The sequence below is a fragment of the Lycium ferocissimum genome, chromosome 5 (assembly GCF_029784015.1).
Source record: "Lycium ferocissimum isolate CSIRO_LF1 chromosome 5, AGI_CSIRO_Lferr_CH_V1, whole genome shotgun sequence".
Taxonomy (NCBI): Eukaryota; Viridiplantae; Streptophyta; class Magnoliopsida; order Solanales; family Solanaceae; genus Lycium; species Lycium ferocissimum.
The window spans coordinates 17,659,709-17,679,570 of NC_081346.1; the positions used below are offsets into that span (position 1 = coordinate 17,659,709).

General features: G+C 38.4%; 1 protein-coding gene across 6 annotated transcripts; it reads right to left on the minus strand.

Annotated features, from left to right (window-relative positions):
* Positions 1-221: 221 nt before the first annotated feature.
* LOC132056304 (uncharacterized) lies at positions 222-19,135 on the minus strand. 6 transcript variants are annotated; one of them, XM_059448437.1, is made up of 20 exons: positions 18,823-19,135; positions 18,054-18,179; positions 17,712-17,879; positions 17,545-17,628; positions 17,300-17,350; positions 16,426-16,482; positions 16,128-16,210; positions 14,182-14,305; positions 14,045-14,104; positions 13,106-13,348; positions 11,947-12,033; positions 11,709-11,856; positions 9,846-9,973; positions 5,616-5,663; positions 5,180-5,477; positions 4,199-4,302; positions 3,736-3,806; positions 1,494-1,792; positions 1,177-1,347; positions 222-437 (listed from the first exon to the last, which is right to left on the minus strand). In XM_059448437.1, exons 1-19 carry the CDS (start codon positions 19,078-19,080, stop codon positions 1,193-1,195), a joined length of 2,592 nt encoding a protein of 863 aa, XP_059304420.1. In that variant the 5' UTR covers positions 19,081-19,135; the 3' UTR covers positions 222-437; positions 1,177-1,192. The 6 variants fall into 6 exon arrangements, with proteins under 6 accessions (XP_059304420.1, XP_059304419.1, XP_059304422.1 ...); XM_059448436.1 differs by lacking the exon at positions 222-437 and adding an exon at positions 596-901; XM_059448439.1 differs by lacking the exon at positions 222-437 and having other exon boundaries at positions 929-1,347; positions 5,180-5,262; positions 5,347-5,477.
* Positions 19,136-19,862: the final 727 nt, after the last annotated feature.

Sequence of the window (19,862 nt, forward strand, 5' to 3'; positions counted from 1 at the left end):
GTATGCTCCAAGTCTCACATTATGGATGCAGGGCAGGGGGCATATACTTACGGTCTTTATTTTTTAAGATTGTTTTGCCTGACGAGCAGCAACCCTAATAATGACACTCGTCCATGAGGCATTAGGTTCATGAACAATTAGCTAATTTAAGTAAAAACCTAAGGTACTGCATGTGAGGACTTCACGCTCTTAGGCTGCAGTCAGTTCAAATAAATACACACTAACCAAGGCAATTAGGAAACCTAGTTCAAATAAATTGATAAATAGTGTCATTCAAAATCTAACAGTTGACTTTATCAAAACCGGCAAACTCTTACCAATAATTAACTACTGAACAAGGAGCAATCAGAAGTTTCCCCATAATGTTAGCATCTCCCAGAGAGCACCCTCGAGAAAGTTCCACATTTGGGCTGCTACACTTCCTCACAGGGGCAGATCTACAGTGTTGACACCGCTAGTGAAATCGGTCCATTGACACCTATAATTGTTTCAACCAAGGCCGAGCACTCTTCTCGAATTTTTGGATGCACTCTCGCTTTAAGTAGCTGAAACCTCTATGTGGAAAAGTTTCTTATTGCGAAATGAATGGCATGTTCACATGAGCCCAGTAACTTTTGTCAGGACCTTGTATAAATATTAAGAATTTAATATATATATATATATATATATATATATATATATCAACCGTATAGTATGAACTTGATGTCACCGTAGGAACCCATAAACTTCAAATCCCGTGTCCACCCTTGCTTCCTCGCATGTACATGCACTTACTGAAAATTGTCATTGCTTACTAACATAGAACATATTCTCTTATGGAACCTCCTACTCCAGGCCTCCCTTTAAAATGCCAAAACATCGTGAAAGTGGCGCAGCTGAATTACTCTGAGACCCTTTCCTCCTGTGCCAGATCTCAGCGGTAAAAGTACCTAGTCAAATAGCATGCGATGCCTCCCGGGTAACTGGATATATGCTCAGGCTATACAAATATATCCCCAGTTTATTACACTAATTTATTACTCCATTAGAATAAGAAAATATACCCATCAACCATTCTTACTCTACGTTTAACAAGTTTACTGTTTTGTCATACCAAATGCAGGTGGCAAGAAACTGGGTTCAAGTGCCAGTCCCAAGGATACTTCTTACTGCAGGAGAGAAATATGAAAAACTCACCTGGCCCAGGAACCTCTCAAGTCAATACATCTGTTAGTTTAAGCTTAAGCTTCATGTTACCAGCTTGTACCAATAGTTCTTCTCTAACAGGATCCACTTTTAGGACTGAAGCTTGCTTGTTAAGTGAAGGAACAAGAACCGAGTCACCAATACCAGGAAGTTTCCCCTTCTCTGCAGCATAGGAAAAACAGATCATTACCAACAATAGTGGATATCTGATCCAAGTAAAATAAAGGATACATATAAAACTATAAGCTATCTAAATGTTGACAAGCAATCAATGATCACCACAAAAAAGAGAAAAAAAATTGTGTTACTTGAAACAGGTAGCCTGGATGTACTGGCGGAGTCCACAACATTAGTTGCTTCCGCAATTTCACTTTTTTCCTCTCTAGCTTCACTCTTCATAGCTGGTGTGTGTCCATTACTTCCCAATATTTTCTGGGATGGTTGACTCGTAATTGCACGATAGTGCCGTGCTCTCTTCTGAATTGAAGATCGTGCTGCTGCTGCTGCCTCAGATATTTCCTGTACTTTCCTGTATCTTTCACTAATGCTGTGTTCTTTCACATTTTTTCTGGCAATAAGCAACTTGTGATGGAGACCTTTGGTGAGCCTAAACCAAATCGAGAGAGCACAAACGCATGTTAGAAAGTTTAATTTGCGATAGTCAGTGTACTGTAAGAAGAAAAGAGCAGAAGGCTAAAGGGCAGGGCAGCCCGGTGCACAAAAGCATCCCCGTAACCCCGTTAGTTGGGTCCAGGGAAGGTCCTCACCCCAGCCTAGGAAAAAACAATCCCTAGAAAAATGAAATGTGAAATCTTCTAAATGATCGCAAACTTCTCAAATCGTAAATGACCAGCGGAGATCCCAATCAGCTGAAGTTACTTCCTTTGCCAATTTACATTACTTTCCAATTTTGGAAGTTTCAAATTTTCATTTATAAGAGGAAGTTTCAGAACCTGAAATTTGACATGATGTCTTCCAATCAAACTAGCTTTTTAAATTTTAAGCATAAACAACATTGTTCTTCCACTATCACCTCACTAATGCAATTAGTCAAATTAACATCTAGAGTGATGTGTCAATATGTACATGGAACTCCCTTCCAATCCAGAAACCGAGGGATTGGGACTGACAACCAACAATCATTTGCATCCTTAAAGGTTTAATCTTGTTCCAGTTCCCAACCGTTATACGTTTCTTCTGCAATCAAATACCGTCATATATAATAAGATGGTGAGGAAGTGCAATAAAGAAGCAACTCCATGTTAAAGAAATTTCTCATTACGAAATGTGTATTCTCCATTTCTCACTATGTACATGTAAGTCAAAATCAAGGGAGCAGAGAGATCCACTTAGTGCAAGTAGAGGGTCAAGGTACGACCAACATCCCGCCCCTTCCTTTTCCCCTTGTCTGCCTCTGCGAAAAGGAAAGCCTAAAATAAGGAAAAGGGAAGGACGAGGAATGGAGGGGTTGATGGAGTTTCCTCCCTTCTGGAAGTATTAAACCTGTTCTCCTCGTTTGGTATCTCAGATGGAAAGTAGAGGAGATTATTTTTCTTGTGGATAAAATTTGAAGAGAGTCAATGATACTGACCAAACTCTTTGTTTCTTTCTAATCCTCAATGATATGAAATAAGGATGCAATGGTATTAAGTATTATTCATCCATTGAAGCATTGAAGGATATGAATCTATCACTAATGAAGTAAAGGTTGTGCTTGCAAGAGCCACTGGCACAAACCGGACAGGAACGCCATACTCGCCAACATCAGACACAATTCATTTACTTTCCTTGGCTTTCTATCTCTTTCCTTCACTCTGTCTTCCTTATTTCATTTCAAGATGGTGAAACTAATTAAATGTAAAACGCAATAGAGCATTTGTGGTAATTGCATTGATTAGAACTGCTTTCACAAAATTTTCCAGCCACCATCATCATATCTAACATAGACATAAGTCAAGCTCAACCTCAAACCTTTTCCATCAAATCTGCACCGGTCTAAGCATTCCACCAACTACCACCAACTACTTCCATCACTATCATAACTTTCATGATTTGCTCTCTGCTTCTGCAGAACCAGCCAGAGTTTTGTCACTATTTCCCTGCTTTTGCAGGTGAGAGTTACCATTGTTATCCTTTTTCAATTACCTTCTACCACCCTATGTCTTCCCTTTTTATCTATCCACACGCACACTTCTCTCACTCTAGCTTCTTAGGTTCAGGTAGGGGCCAACTAGTATTAGGCTAACCAGTACCAAGGGATGAGTTATCTGATAGTCATAGAGAGCCGTGATTTATTTCCCCTTTTAACATTTTTCTCCTTGATTTGGTTGGATCCTCATGCTAAACACCTACCTATGCAAAGAAGATTGAGATCTATAATGGAACAAAAATCAATCTTGAAATAGTTTCAACGACCAAAACCACTGCATAAGGGAGGATAGACCTATTTTAGTGATTTCTGAGGCTATATGGAATTCAGCATTAAAGTGGAGGTTGCTTTCTGGATGAAATGTCATGCCAATTCAGCTAAGTTAAGCAAAGGATCCTCACTTCAAAAGATTTTGTGATTCACGAACTTGCTCGTGAAAGTTTTGCTTATATCTCTCCATTTCAAGTATAACCTGCATTACAAAGTTAACTAAACATCTGAGAAAAGCACCTGCTAGTCAATACAAATTGAAGTGCTAAATAAAAATAGACTTCGGGCATGTTCAGATGCGCAAATATGATGTCATAAGGACTTGCACTGTGTTTAACATAAATACTTTTCTTGTGCACAATTCTAGCACTAAAGCATATCATGAGAAAGATCAGCAATTTCTTAGTACAGATATTTCTATGGAGGGTCAATAAATCCAGGATATTGGTAAGCCATCTATATATAGAATAAAAATTTAAGCATATATGCACATTGGCAATATAAGGCTGACTAGTAACATGCCATGCAAATCTTTTATCAATTACAAGTCTCAAAAGCCTGAATACAAAAGTTAATGGTACCATATTCAAGTACCTCGTTGATTTCTGCACTAGCAGCTCCGTAAAGTTCACGAGCCTTGTGCACAATAACATCAGGTATCCCGAGCCTTTCGGCTATATTGATTGCATTTGACCGTCCTGCAGTTGGAGAAGCCTGAAAATAAGATACTACCGAAAACCTCAATTCTATGATCACGTGATGATAAGAAAACGTCAAAGCACCAAAAACTATCTATTGAGGTTTTGAATTGTGCCATGAATGGAGAGAGTATCCTCCGAAATCTGTCAATTGATAATATAATAAGCAGGTATCCTTATAGTACCCCAGCCAACATAAAAAGATAACTGGACAAGGAGTACATGGGCTTAACCCAGTCTCGGTTCTTATGTCTATTAATTTGAATTCTGAAGATGTGAAAACTGTATAATAAGAAACTTTAAGCACATACACCAAAGCCCAAATACAAAAAAAAACAATGGAAATATCACAGTGAAACAAGAAAGCTCTTGACTCTGCAACTACCAAGTGGGTGCAGTTTTAGAATGAGGAGTGAGTATTTACAATTCTGATTTTAAACCACAATAAAGAACTGATCATAGAATATCTGCATTTTTATTTGTACAGAATGGTGCAATCCCAAAACACATGGTGATTTAAAAAATCATAGTGTACAAGTTGATACAGAATATACCATGGTTTTACTTGGTAATATTTCTACAATGAGCTCTAAACAGGTTATCTGGGGAATATCTGTTAATGATTGAAAGTTCAAAGGTTTTGAAAAGTACAATAAATAGGAAAACTGCATTTCAAGAATACTTTGTGAAATTGAGATTGTGCCCTGCAATATTTGATCTGGGACCAAAGAGGTATGTTTTTCTTTTTAGGCCCAAGCAAGAAATATCATTTCTTCTCTTCTTTTTGCCACAAAAAGTAACATGACATCCTATAATCAGTCATCAGGTAAGAAACTACAAGCTAATCAAGAAACTACCACATAGATACAAGGACAACCTGGTATTCCCCATAGAATCCTATAAGTTGGTTTCAACTTCATTTCATCAAACTCCATACATGCATTTTCAAAGGCCTGATTGCTGTCAAGTACATTGTAGCACCATGATGTTAGAGGAGGTACGCCTTTTGTCTCATATAAAAGTTCCATACTTAGTATTGAGCACCTGTATTTAAGGGTTTTAAGTTCTCCATGATGTGTTGTAGCTATAGTCAACAAACTCCCAGATTCTGCAGAAGATTCCAGTAATGACATCCCAAGTGCAGCTCCTTCTAGAGGATTTGTCCCTGCCCCTACCTACGACATGAAGAACACATACCATGGTCTTTATGAAGGAAAATGTCCATTCTTATGCATAATTTCACTTGTTCATAGCAACATATGGCTGTGTTTCTGGAGAACAAATGAACAAATGCTGAAGGTCCAAGTACATACTTCATCTAATAGCACAAGTGACATGTCTGTTGAGTGAGACCGGATTTTCTGCAGATTTGGAAAACAAATTATATAAAATTAGCATTTGGATCTAAAAGGAACACTTTAACACCAAAGACTTTGACTGTAGCCAGAGAATAACTGTCAATGATATCATTAGAGACACATTCAAGAGTTCAACTAAAAAATGCACTGAATTGGATTCATCTTTGATCAAGAATGGTAACAATAAGTTTAAGCTTATGTTACATTTTACATGAAAAATTCGACCTCAAAATTTCATAAAATTAGTTTGAATATTGACCTTGGGAAAAGGAAGATCTTAGGAAAAGAAAAGCGAATAGAGCATTTGAAAAGGGAGTCAAGCATTCCTGAATTCTTTTCGCAAAATCATCAAGCATCATGGACAACAAATAATCTAATATTGGACAAAGATCTAGCATCTCATAAAACCATTGAAGTAATAATGAGCTAAATTCCGCTAAATCAATCCATCAAGGCAGCTGATAGCCTGCTACAACAGGTCTCATGTGCCGAATGCTAAAGAATTCCTAGAAAGCAGAAACAACATATTATAACATTATCTTATAACTATATCAACTGATTCAGTAAGTATACCCAGTAGCAATACAGAATGCTTAGGCAATTCGAATCTGCATTGTTACAACTTAAATATCACAAGCCAGTCAGCTAAGTATTATCTTCTTTATGGCGTCCAACATATAATCTGTTTTCACTGTCAGCTCTATCCAGGGATGTTCACTATTTACCCAAAGTTATTATCTAATATTTTCACCTTTTTTCCCAGTTCATTCAACCTAGATACCTTCGACAGACTAACATGCTCCTAAGATATCAAACACCTTCGAATATTTTAAATTCTGATACTGACACTTATATCATTATAACGACAACAACAACAACAACATACCTAGTGAAATCCCACGGCGTGGGGTCTGGGGAGGGTAAAGTGTACGCAGAGCTTACCCGCATCTCGGAAGATAGAGGGGCTGTTTCTGAAAGACTCTCGGCTCAAGAGAAAACATGACGAGAAAAGGCTAGATAAGCACAAACAGTTCAAAGCAATACGGAGATGAAACTAACGAAAGCGACAAAAGCCATGATAAAGCGATCCCCGAGAAAAAGAAGCGAGCGACCACAGATAAATACGATAATTGTGGTACAAGAAACAACATATAGTTGCAAGAATCAAAGGACAAGAAAATGAAGATCGAAACTGCAACTACTAGTACGACGGGGTACGTGGGACTGCCTACTAGCCTTCTACCATAGCCTCCTATCTAAGGTCATGTCCTCGCATAAACTGGAACTGCGCCATGTCCTGTCTAAGCACCTCCCGCCAATACTTCTTCGACCAACCTCTACCTCTTCTGAAACCGTCCATAGCCAACCTCTCACACCTCCTCACTGGGGCATCTGTATCTCTCCTCTTCACATGCCCAAACCATCTCAACCGCGCTTCCCGCATCTTGTCCTCCGCCAATGTCACTCCCACCTTGTCTCGGATATCTTCATTCCTAACCCTATCTCTCCTGGTGTGCCTACACATCCATCGCAACATTCTTATTTCCGCAACTTTCATCTTTTGGACGTGCGAGTTCCTGACTGCCCAGCACTCCACCCCATACAACAAAGTCGGTCTCGCTACTACTTTGTACAAGTTGCCTTTAAGCTTTGGTGGCACCTTCTTATCACACAACACTCCTGAAGCGAGCCTCCATTTCATCCACCCTGCACGAATACGATGTGTGACATCATCGTCAATATCCCCATCTCCTTGTACAATAGACCCAAGATACTTGAAACTTCCTTTTTTTTTTTTATGGCACGGTTCCAAGCCTCACTTCCACGCCAGCCTCATGTGTCACGTCACTGAACTTGCACTCCATGTACTCTGTCTTGATCCTACTCAACTTGAATCCTTTAGGGCCTTGTGAGCTCGTCTCCAAACCTCCCGGCTTAAACATTCACTCCGTTGCGGGTCTCGTCAATCAGGACTATGTCATCCGCGAATAACATGCACCATGGCACCTCACCTTGAATTTGTCACGTCAAACCATCCATCACCAAGGCAAATAAAAAAGGACTAAGAGTTGATCCCTGATGCAACCCCATCTCCACTGGGAAGTGTTCCGAGTCTCTTCCCACTATCCTTACCCTGGTTTTGGCTCCTTCATACATGTCCTTGATTGTCCTAATGTACACCACAGGTACACCTCTAACCTCCAAACATCTCCATAAAATCTCTCTTGGCACTTTGTCGTAAGCCTTTTCTAGTCGATGAAAACCATGTGTAAGTCTCTCTTCATCTCCCTATACTTTCCACCGCCTCTTCACAAGATGAATGGCTTTTGTAGTCGAGCTCCCCAGCATGAATCCAAACTGGTTCTCTGAAATGGACACGCCTCTCCTCACCCTCATCTCCACCACCCTTTCCCACACTTTCATAGTGTGACTTAGCAGCTTGATACCTCTATAGTTGTTGCAACCTGAATGTCGCCCTTGTTCTTGTACAAAGGAACCATCATACTTCACCTTCATTCCTCGGGCATCTTCGTCGTCTTAAAAATGACATTAAACAATCTAGTCAGCCACTCCAAACCTGCCCTGCCTGCACTCTTCCAAAACTCCCGAGGAATCTCGTCAGGCCCGGTCGCTCTTCCTCTACGCATCTTACGAATAACACCCTGAACCTCCTCTACCTTTATACTCCTACAATACCCAAAATCGCGACATCTCTCAGAGTACTTCAAATCTCCCAACACAATGTCTCTGTCGCCTTCTTCATTCAAGAGTTTATGGAAGTATGACTGCCATCTCCGTTTAATGAGAGCATCCTCCACCAATACTTTGCCATCCTCTTCCTTAACGCACTTTACTTGATCCAGATCCCATGCCTTCCTCTCCCTTACCTTGGCTAGCCTGAACAACTTCTTATCCCCGCCTTTGTCCTCTAGTTCTGCATATAGGTGTTCAAAAGCTGCCGTTTTTGCAGCCGAAACTACCAACTTCGCTTCCGTTCATTATAACTTTCTAAAATCTAAAGTGTTCTTTTTTCTTAAAAAGAGAAGTCCTTGAATCACCATATTGAAAATGATGACAAGTGCGATCAACTTGAACCTCAAAATGTTGAACTACGTAAATGAAACTCAAAAAGACGGAGCACAGACAGTCATATCTGTTGTAACTTTGGACCCTCCTCTTTGACACTTCCTATTCATTTCTTGTACCATCCCTTTTGTCAATAGGAGGTCTAATGCACCTTCCTTGATTAAGCTCATACCATTTCAAATATGAATCTACCTTCCACACGTACTATCTTGACTAGGTCTTCACTTTCGTCATTGCCAATTTTGACTCTTAAATCAGCAGATTCATGTTAAAATCTTTTGCTTCCAAAATACTAAACATCCTATGCCAGAATTGATCTAATAAAGCAGGTATAATATTCACATATGAAATAGTTTAGCTCATATTAATCCTATAAATTTTTGCTTTGTTCCAATCACACCATCCTATGGCTAGCAATATTAGTTGTTCCTCTGTCATCGTCAGTAATTGGCCTAGAAGGCCAATTACGCTACTGCTTGGTACAATTTTGTCTTCAATACCTAAAATGTCTTCCGTCCCGTTTTCTTCACCTGATAGCAACTTAGCCTCTCATTTCTCTTTCATATAACACCTAAAAGACCATATGAAATGTAGCACGCAAGCAAAAGTTTAATTTCTCCATTCATGTTCAAAAGCGAATTTAACAAATGTCTACGCACTACAGAAGCCTCCTCATTTATCCACACTCGGGATTGTCTGTAGTTAACAATTACCTGAGAGTTCAAACAAACAAAATCAATCCTTCCTCTCTCCCTCTTGATTTAGAAAATAGCAGGTTGATGTAATGTAACACGAGTACTTAAGCAGATGCTGCCACTTTCTTTGCATTACTACTATGTGTGTATAGATCCTGGAATTAGAGCTGCAATAAACCAGACCTATAGATCCTACACTAGAGGAACCATATACCAGGATGGTGGTCGATATTTAAATGGAAAAAGGGCCTTTATACATGTACAATATAATTCCTTGATTATAAATGGCTTCAAATGTTCATCATCAAGGAAAAGTGTAAGAAGTTACAAATCTACTTGGCCACATCATGTCAGGCTAGTAAAAAGAAGCCAAAAATTCCATAGGGAACTTCATTTAACTTACACTAATTTGTTTCAGATGCCCCGAGAAGGTAGACAGTGATTGGGATAAGGACTGTTCATCACCAATATCAGCAAATACAAAATCAAACCAAGGGATCTTCACTGATTCTGATGCTAACACATAAAGACCTGCAAATCTAGTCCAACGTTTAAAGTTCTGCACTTCAATATAAGATTACACAAATACAAGTACTTTAGCGCATCACCTACAGCTTGTGTTCTTAGAAAGCATACTACCTACTAATATGCTTACTGAATAAGCGCCTCTTGAATAAGTGAAAACAGAAACCCTTAGGATGACAAAGAAGAAGTAATGGTAATGATAAAGTTGAAACAACATAGCAAAAAGTAAATAGATAATAATTTGACAAAGCAGCCTCTTCTTTTGTCACATTTTCTTAGTTCTGAATACATTGCCCCCCCACCGCCAAAAAAAAAATTCTTAGTAGTGTTTTCCGAGTGAATAATCAACACTAATCCCAACTCAGGGGTATTCAAGTTCAACCGCTTTCTAGCTAAAAGAACAATAATGTCACCTCCATTAAGAGTTGGTTTTGAGTTGAGGCTTATGCATTAGTGCTTGAGGTTCCCGACAGTAATATGGCATAAGTTATATGACCAGCTATAAAAAGTTTATTCATATAGATATATTTTCTTTCAGATGTGCGTAGCAGAAGTTATAGTATCAACCACAATTTGGGCACCAGCAATTATTATATCACCATAATCTAAGTGCGATTACATAATTCTGCTAAGCGATCTCCTTCATTATTTCCTTTTCTCATTATACCTCCAAATTGTACTGAGAAAGCTTTATGTGATTAGCGACTTTATCATTGTCGAACATGATTTTCAAATAGACCTTAGGTAGTTCCAATAAAGTGTGATATGAAGACCCAGAGGTGAGACCTAACATCAAAAAAGATGGAACGAAGATCATGGGAAACCCAGGCTGCGATCCCAATAGGTAGGTGATTTTCTTCGCATCTGCCTAAGCCTTTTCGTAGCAGGGTTACCCAAACCTTGTACTGGTGGGAGGATGCATTTACTTAGTGGAAAAGCTGAGGCATTTTATTTAGCTCGGACACCACCTTTATAGAAAACTTTAAAAAGAAGTTGTGAGGTTGCAAGTTTAAATGGAGGACGAGTCTTGTTTGTATAGGTAGTGTGTGATTTATGGAGGGACGAGAAACATAGCCAGGAAAAACTGTCAATAATCATTTGGCAGAAATGCTAATTCAACAATAGGATAATATCAAGGCAGAGAAACAAAGATGGACTTGGATGTAAGGCATGGATACAATTTTTATACCCCAGTTAAAGTTGGCTTTATTGATGGTCCTGCTGAAGAGAGCAAACTGAAATTAAGGAATGAATTATGGCAGCAAGAGTAATAACCGAAGAAAAGAAGTTTAATCATGTTTCAGAGTTGGACAATATTGGTCTTGAATGACTATTTCCCATACCAAAAGAGATCAAATAGGCTTTAACTAGTCTGAGGGGGTTAAGTTTAGGGGGTAAAGTTTACCGGCATTGAATAAAAAAATGGAAGTTATAACAAAATTAGCTGTAACTTACCTTGGGAAAATAAAACTACCTCTCTTTTCTGTTTTTTGATAGGTACTCATTTACCTCTTTGTATAGGATATTGTTAACTGTTGACTTTTGATGTTTTATTATATAATGTCTTGCACAGGAGCGGCGTTTACCCTGTGCGCACCCAAAGGGTAGCGGCTGCGGGTTCCCTTGTCATCAAAAAAAAAATTATATAATGTCTAGTAGATCTATTGAGGCAGAGGAAAGTTTTCATTTTGTGAATTGTTGACTTGATGAACAAAGTATAATATATAGTACTTGTGCTGACCAGATTTTGCCATCAAAGCAGCCAAACCCACAGTCTTCAAGCAAATGGTTTTACCCCCAGTATTTGGACCAGTTATAACCAAAACTCGAGTGTTGTGAGCAAGATATATGTCAACAGGAACAGGGGGTTCCTCTTTCAACTTAGCAACCTGAAGTCGACAGGTAAAAAGTACCTCATTCATCTACAATGGAAATTTTGCATTCACAATCAAATTCAGTGATCACGTTTAAAAAAAAACCTTTGCTTCCAAGGCCTCTAAATTCACACTGGTTTCTTTTCTCAAAGTAGTATTTTCTCCCTGTTGCTTCCTCCTCCTCCTAATTTCCTATACACAAAAGACCAACTGAACTGTTAGTGAACTCAAAGTAATTCAACTAGGAGCATATCACTGCAAAGTTATCACGATGATGAGAATCAAATTGTTATGAGAATACAGCAAATGAAGCCGGCATCTGATAGAATAGGGAAGAATGTCTATTTGAAGCATTGCATGGCATCTAACAGCTGTTATGATGCATCGCTATGGCATCTCTAGATTGGCAATTCTAGTAAGGCCTATAAACTATTGTTCCCAGTAGTAGCAGTATAGAGTCTTTAACAATTTATTGTCCCAACTAAACTTTCTTAAAGTTCTCTATCAAACCTATAACTATTAAAGGAATAGAAGGAAGAGGAAAATAAAAAATAATCCACTGAGATCCACTTGGCACTTCTAGGAATTCTCACCAACCTTACCCTCAGACATTATCAACTAAACAGGTTGCATTAATTGGTCAAGGAAGGTCTACTCTAAGGTGGCTCTATAATATATTAATTGGAACAGAGATGGAAGTGGAACAGGCTTTACTAAAAGCCATATCCCACCTTTAAAGAATCCACAACCACACCCGACTCGTACATAGTAGTAATTCAGCTTCCATGCATATGAGCTAGTCAGGTACATGAAACCTACAAAAGCTTTTGCAAAGGTTACAAAACGAAAAAGCGGAAAGACTAACAGCACCATCTTACTAGATCTTAACCACTTATACAAGTAACTAGGAGTCATTCTTAAATCCAAAAAGAGGTCCAACAGAACAAAAGAAATGATGATAACTAAATGAATTTTTTAATAGAAAAACTTTATATACTCCATGGAACTCGGCTATAATATCGGAACTCTTTTAGCTTCCAACTAAAATGGCAGGAGATTCATGTAGGAAACTTATGAATAATCTTTTTTTTCTAATAAATTAAAAACCACTCTGAAGAGAGATTGCCTGATGCAAGTACCCATCAGATTAGGTTGCAGTCTGTCCATATTTCAAAGACGGGCTATAAGAGGGAGCCTGTGAAATGCTAGGAGAATCTAACAGCTTTATGTGTTCCATATGCATGTGATATGCAGAGCAACTTACCGCATTAGCATTCTTGACATCTTTCATGGCCTTCTGTAGAGCCTGCTGATGCTTTTGTAGTAATAAAGGATGATAAGCTTTCGGCAGATACACTGTCCATTTCCTCCGTGCTGGATGCAATGCCACTGAGGTTCTTGCCTCAAATGAAGCATCAGTAGCTACAAAGCTATCCTTTTCTTGTTGCAAAAATAAATCTGGACAAGAGCCTCCAAATGCAAGACTATATCGTGCTCTCGCATTGATCTGTGGATATGGGAATAACAATGAAAAATGAACAGCGTCAGTAACAAAATAAAATAAACACTTAATATAAGGGACATCAAATAAATCCCATAAATGGTCAATTTGTGAACAGTGTTCTACTTAAAATAATAGATCAAAGAGCATTAAATTAGAGCACGCCCCAAACGGCAATGTCGTACATCTTTGAATTTGTTAAGGCTCTGAGTTGGAGAAACAATTATATATATGAACAACGCGGAACAGTAAGTATTTCTAGGAACTTTTAATTATTCAGATGTTACCAGTCATAATCTGACATTTTATAAATGAAATGGCAACAGTCACAATGGGCATAGCATATCTGCTCCAAAAATTAGTACTCCAATCAGTAAGGTATAAGAGGATCATTGTTGGGTGCCCCAACTCCAGCCACTAAACAACTTATAGTATTCCATACTTGTTCACCCAACTAGATCTCATTCTTGCTTAACAAAAAAGTTTAAGCTGAAGTTGCTAGTAGTGTAGGATCCAGAGCCTTATAAACCCATGTCAGAATCTATCTCCCACGATGTGAAGCTCATTTTGGGCATCATATATTGTACAAATAAATATATAGATCCTGTCTCTTAAATAACATACAGATACAGAAGAAAACATAATTAGAAACGAGATAATTAGAGGTAGAAGAAAGTTATAATGTAAAGTAATAGAACATACCACATCCAGCCTAACCATCACGCTGAAAATGCTTTCTATGTAATCAATTTCTTCTTGCATCTGCATAGAAATAAAAAGCCACTGGTTAATTTCCGTGTAAGACAACAGGGGGATGGGTGGGTATAAGTTAAGCAAACCTTCTGTGTTATCTTCAGAAGCACATCAGCCTCAGCCTTTGACACAGATGCCTTGGCTTGCTGGAGTGCATCATTCAATGGAACTGCTGAGAGAGGTTCTACAACACTTCCAGTACCTGAAGCACTGAAATCGACTATCACAGCTCAGAGATGATGAATAGTACTATACAGGTGAAGCATTAATGACATGAATAATGCCAAACTTATCCATGGTGATCTAGCAGCATTTTTCTTTCCACAAAAATTGTATGCTATTAGTATATTACATGGCCCAAGTGCCAAGAAAGCAATATTTGAATATGATAAGGATGAATGTCAGGCTAACAGAGGGGAACCATAGTTTTTTTTTTTTTTTTAAATAAAATAAGTGAAATATATGTATTCACATATATCCAATAATGTATAACCAACTTGTTAAGAGAATCACACGGAGATGAAAGGCTGCTGGAAATGGAAACTCTCCATTTAAATGCATCACAAAATCTTTCTTTAAAAGGAAATGTTGGACTTCCCAAAGGGGGCTCTTTGGGAGTCTACAGCACTCAATATCAACCTTCTTGGAGCAGACAAGAGCATTGCAATGTATGCATACAATTTGAGGGAAAGAAATCTCAGCACACTAGCTGGTGCTTGCCGAGTATCCAACTAGGGGAAATGTGTTAGTTTGAAAGTGCATCAGGACAGTGACATATGATGCTTCATTAAAGGGGAATTCACTTGGATATGCCTCCTGGACAAGTGAATAATCCTTTCTGGAGCAGGACAAGAAACATTAGCAAAAAGAGAGATGAGGCTTGGAATATTGGAGTGGGTTAGATTCTCACATTGGTTGCGCATGGGCTATCGGTCTCCATACATGGACTGGGGCAATCCTCCCCTCATGAGCTAGCTTTTGGGATTGAGTTAGGCCCAAGGGTCATATCTTACATGTATTCAGAGCTGAGTCAGTCCCTATTTGGTCCCCACTGTTATATTGTCCACACTCCAGTTGACGGTCTGGGCTTGCAGTTAGAGTGGGTTAGATTCCCACATTGATGGGGGAACGGGCTAGAGGTCTCCTTATATGGACTTGGCCAATTCTCCCCTCATGAGCTAGCTTTTGGGGTTGAGTTAGGCCCTACGGCCATATATCTCAGAAAGTAATCCCACAACAATTTTGGTCACAGCACTTTTTTTACATCAATGAAACCCTGTTACAGTTCATAGAAACTCTTTTATAGGAAGTCAGGGCAGACTTTTTCTTCTTTCTAAATCAATAATACTTACCTTTTGAAAAAAGTAAACCAAAATAATTAGGAGTTGAAGAAATAGATTTTGAAGGAGTAAAGCATCTCATCCCCCATTGAAAATATCATGCTATTTTTGGTGCACTTGTGGAGTACCTAAAACAATCTAATTGGCCAACTTTTTTTAACAGGATCAAATTTTATATAGCTGATCGAATGCAATTCCAATAGTTTCCTAATAGCTCGTCTTCAACTTGTAAAAAGGATTCATTCAGCCTTTTAAGCAAATGTATAAGCTATCAAACAGTTGTTCAAAGAATTAGAACTATTTTTGAATTGGTCACTCGATAATGCCATATCAGAGGGTTTCAAGAAGTCCTATCTATATGCAGTTATGCACCTTTTTCATTTTCAAAATATCAACCACAAAAGTAGAATCACTAAGCCATAAAACTATGGAATTCCTGCAGGAAGCTAATGGAGTAATGAACTATTCAAACTCAATTTCAGCAACAGTGCTTCTGACATGTTCCTCATGAATTGTGGAATTTACTCGAAGCAGTAATTCTTTGCTCATGTCAATTCCTAATTTAAGATGGCACCAACTACTAGAGCTTTTAAGATGGGGACAGAAAATGACACAAAACAAAATCTACAAACATTATACGGAGTTATTTCCTTAAGCCCCAATAAGTAGGAAATTTCAAGATGCTAACACACCTGGACAATAGTAGCCCCTCAAAGCTCGTTCGCTGATTAAATCCTGATCTAATGCACCATCTGCCATCAATTTCACTCACTTCCTGAGTAAATATATCAGGTTCACCAGGTGCTATGATAAAGCCAGAAAGGTACCTCATCCAACTGTTAAGGTCACTCTCAGGTAGAGAAACTGTTTTGTTTCATTACCACATTCAGAGCTTACGTTTCTTAATAATATGTGGAAAGCAAGTTGGTTATCAAAGTGACATAAAGTTGTACAGTTGGAACTGAATGAATAGGACAAAAGACGGATTACCATAGAAGATGCTTCTTCCATTCCGTTCCTGATTATGCTCTCCATCAACTGGTATAACTGAAGATACAAGAGAATGCAATGCGTTAATTCCAAGCAGAAAGTGTCACGCATAACACATCGAAGGAACAGTCAATCTCACGCCAGTCAGCAATGTGGGAATTCCCCTAACAGAAATACAACAAATAGGAAAATGGTTCCTGACATTTGTACGAATTGCTGCTTCTACTAAAGATATCCAAATAGATAATTCCTGCAGTCCTTGTATCATTTTCTAGACATTCTCATGCCAAAGGAGAACCGAACTTTATTACCATGCCTAATACATACCCAGAGACAATAGATCAAACTCGCATCAGCCGCATTGCACGGTAGGAAGTATTAATTTTCTCCATAAAGTGATGAATCTGATAACAATTCAAACTGGAATAAGGGATTCTAGATATGAAAGGCATATGCCTAGGTAACAACCTACAGGCTGGAAGAATGGATTTACAACCTCCAGTATCCCCATTTTCTGTCGAATGTTAAGGCTGTCAGCTCAGATATGCGACAACTTACTAACTTTCTTTCGTAAAAGTAAAAGAATTAACATTAAGCCCATCATTTTAAGAGTATGCACGCAACATGATTATATAGTCACAAACTAGCCTTTGATTTTAAAATTTAATATGACTAAAGAGGTCACACCTATGAACAGATACACAATACATGACAGACAAGAGCATAAATATACACTGGCTCACAAAAAATTTGCAAACTGTATATAAAAGATATTTCCTAAAGAAAATATATTCTAGGGGTTAGAAGTTTCTGATAAGTAATAACCACCGATTTTGCTGAAGTACAGTCAATTAGGAGGAAGAATGCAATCTACCTTTCTTTCAAGAAGGCGAACTTGATCACGAGATTGTTTCAACGCGGAGCTCTAAAACCATAAAGTATACAAATAAGACTAATAAAGTAAAATATAACAACAGAAAATAACAGAGTCAATGCATGTGTGATAGAAGATGCAGAACAAAATGTCAAGGAAGTGTCTTGTGCTACTGCCTCTGATGAGCTTTAAAAACATTTAAAAGTGCAGAAATATCAAGGCGATTCATCAAAGTGAGGACAGACCGCAGAATCCTTGACGGAACCATCATCATCAACTAGTTTTTGTATGAAGCTCACTAGTGATCTGCTTATGGTTAGTTCCATAATCTGCAGTAAATATAGAAAATAATTGGAGACAAACGCACCATATATAATTGCTGACAAGTTCATTGTTACCACAAATATATTACCATTTCTGTGAGAGGCATAAAGCGCTGATACCATTCTGCATCTTGCGTGATTGCGGCTTTGACATTTGACTGCAACATTTCCACAAACTGCAGTAGTGATACAACGTTCATTGCTTCAGTCCCACTGACAGGAAAACCTCTGCGTGCAATTTGTATGGCAGTTTTGACCTTCAACAACATTAGAGAAACATATAACACTATTCTGCAGCACTCGCAATTTAAGCAGGAACTTGAACTACAATGAGTTTCCCCAGATAGTTTGTTCTGATTTATGAAGAAACAAATTAAAGGTTCAAACAAACCAGTACACCACGGGGTCAATGAACGAAGTTAAGAACCTACCAGCTCAATATCAATGCCGTTAAAGTCCACCATGGCACCGAACTTATTCATCTCCACAGCAGCATTGGTTTCTTCTAAGAGTCCGAGACTATCTTCAAATGTTTGATTCAAGTACCCTAGTTGTTCCTACACCACAATTCCTTTGAGAATCCTTTATTATTATGTATATTACACATGAATATATACTCACACACGTGTTACACATATAGAAATGTGATTTGTACGCGGATGAGCTATTGTATGTGAAAAACAAGAAGTAATTGATTTATTAGTCATGCAAACAGAAGGAAAATGAAAAAGGAAGGAGTTAATGGTAAAACAACACACCGAAGCTATCACTTTTTCGCGAGTTTCGCACCTCAACTATTCATTATTCCTTTTACCTACCTAAACTATCACTCCCTTTATATTAAAACACCTCGATGCTGAGCTGGCCAAATAATTAAAATCAATCAACAATAAGCCAAGGAAGACCAACTCAGCATAAAGATGTGCTTTAATACAAAAGGAGTGATACTTTAGGTAGGTAAATGGAACAATGAGTAATTGAGGTATAACACCTTGATGCTGAGCTGGCCAAATAATTAAAATCAATCGACATGAAGGCCAACTTAGCATCGAGGTGTGTTTTAATACAAAAGAAGTGATAACTTAGGTAGGTAAATGGAACAATGAATAGCTGAGATATGAAACTCGCGAAAAGGTGTTAGTTTAGGTGTGTTTTTGACGATTAAATCAAAAGGAAATAGACGTGAAGTTAATTATTAACCTTGAGAGCTTCTTTGCCTAATGAAGTGCCAGCAAAAGAAGCTACGGAATCGCATAGTTTGTCCCATTCGAGGACTCTGAGACTATCGAGAACCACGGATGGTTGATTAGAGTTCGAGTCCAGTGGTTTGTTTAGGAAGGCATGGACCTTAAATCGAATGGACTGCCTGGAAAAGCTGTGAATTTTTGGGACAGTGAATGCAAAGGTGGAGAAGGAGGCTAATGAATTGGGAAGCAGTGAGAGTGAAAGGAACATCATGCATTTGAAAAATGGATGATTCGAAGAGATGATTTTGCAGAGGGAGTGACAGAAGCACCAGTGGCGGGGAGAGATATTGCGCGAAATCGGATAGACTTCGGTAAGATTGATGGCATTTTTTTGCACGGATTGCCCTTCGTTTGGGGTGGTCTTTAAATTTTGCCCCTCAAATTTGTGATCTTTAAATTTTGCCCTTCATATTTGTGGTCTTTAAATTTTGCCCTTTCTTGGAAAGATGAGCGAATACATGAAGTTACGGGTTCGAACCCCGCTCGAGCATAAAATAAAAAAATAATTTCGCAAAGGCGGATCGGGGGAGTGTATGCGGATCCAAGATACAATCTTTGAGAAAAAGTTAAAGTTATGCGGGATCCGATAACTAAATGTCGTCCGCCCTCACAGTAAACGCCCCCTCCACAGACTTTTAGTTAAACATAACTAAAAGTCTGCCGGAGGGGGCATACAAAATTTAAACTTTGCCTTATAAGGCAAACTGGTAGTTTACTCATAACTGTGGTTTTGGACCAAAAAAAGCTCGTGGTTTATAAAGATGCTTTAAGGATTAATTGGCTCTCAAATATGGACTTGAAGTGATCTGCTTTGTTTAGATTCTAAAGAGTGTACATATTTGAAGGCATCAGGAAGATATTATGTGGGAATTGAAAAAGAAATTAAGTACATCACTGATTCAATATTTACATAGGTTTGTCTGGATGTTTGTAACTCTGTTCTAACACAGTTGAAGTGGTTAAAAAAAAAAATACATATATATGCTTCAAGAC

Coding starts and splice junctions, on each gene's coding strand:
- LOC132056304 (XM_059448437.1), bottom strand. CDS start 19,080: ATGATGTTCCTTTCACTCTCACTGCTTCCCAATTCATTAGCCTCCTTC. Junction 17,629..17,711: donor TTATGCCTCTCACAGAAATG/GTAATATATTTG, acceptor TATTTACTGCAG/ATTATGGAACTAACCATAAG. Junction 13,349..14,044: donor TGATGGTTAGGCTGGATGTG/GTATGTTCTATT, acceptor CCATATCCACAG/ATCAATGCGAGAGCACGATA.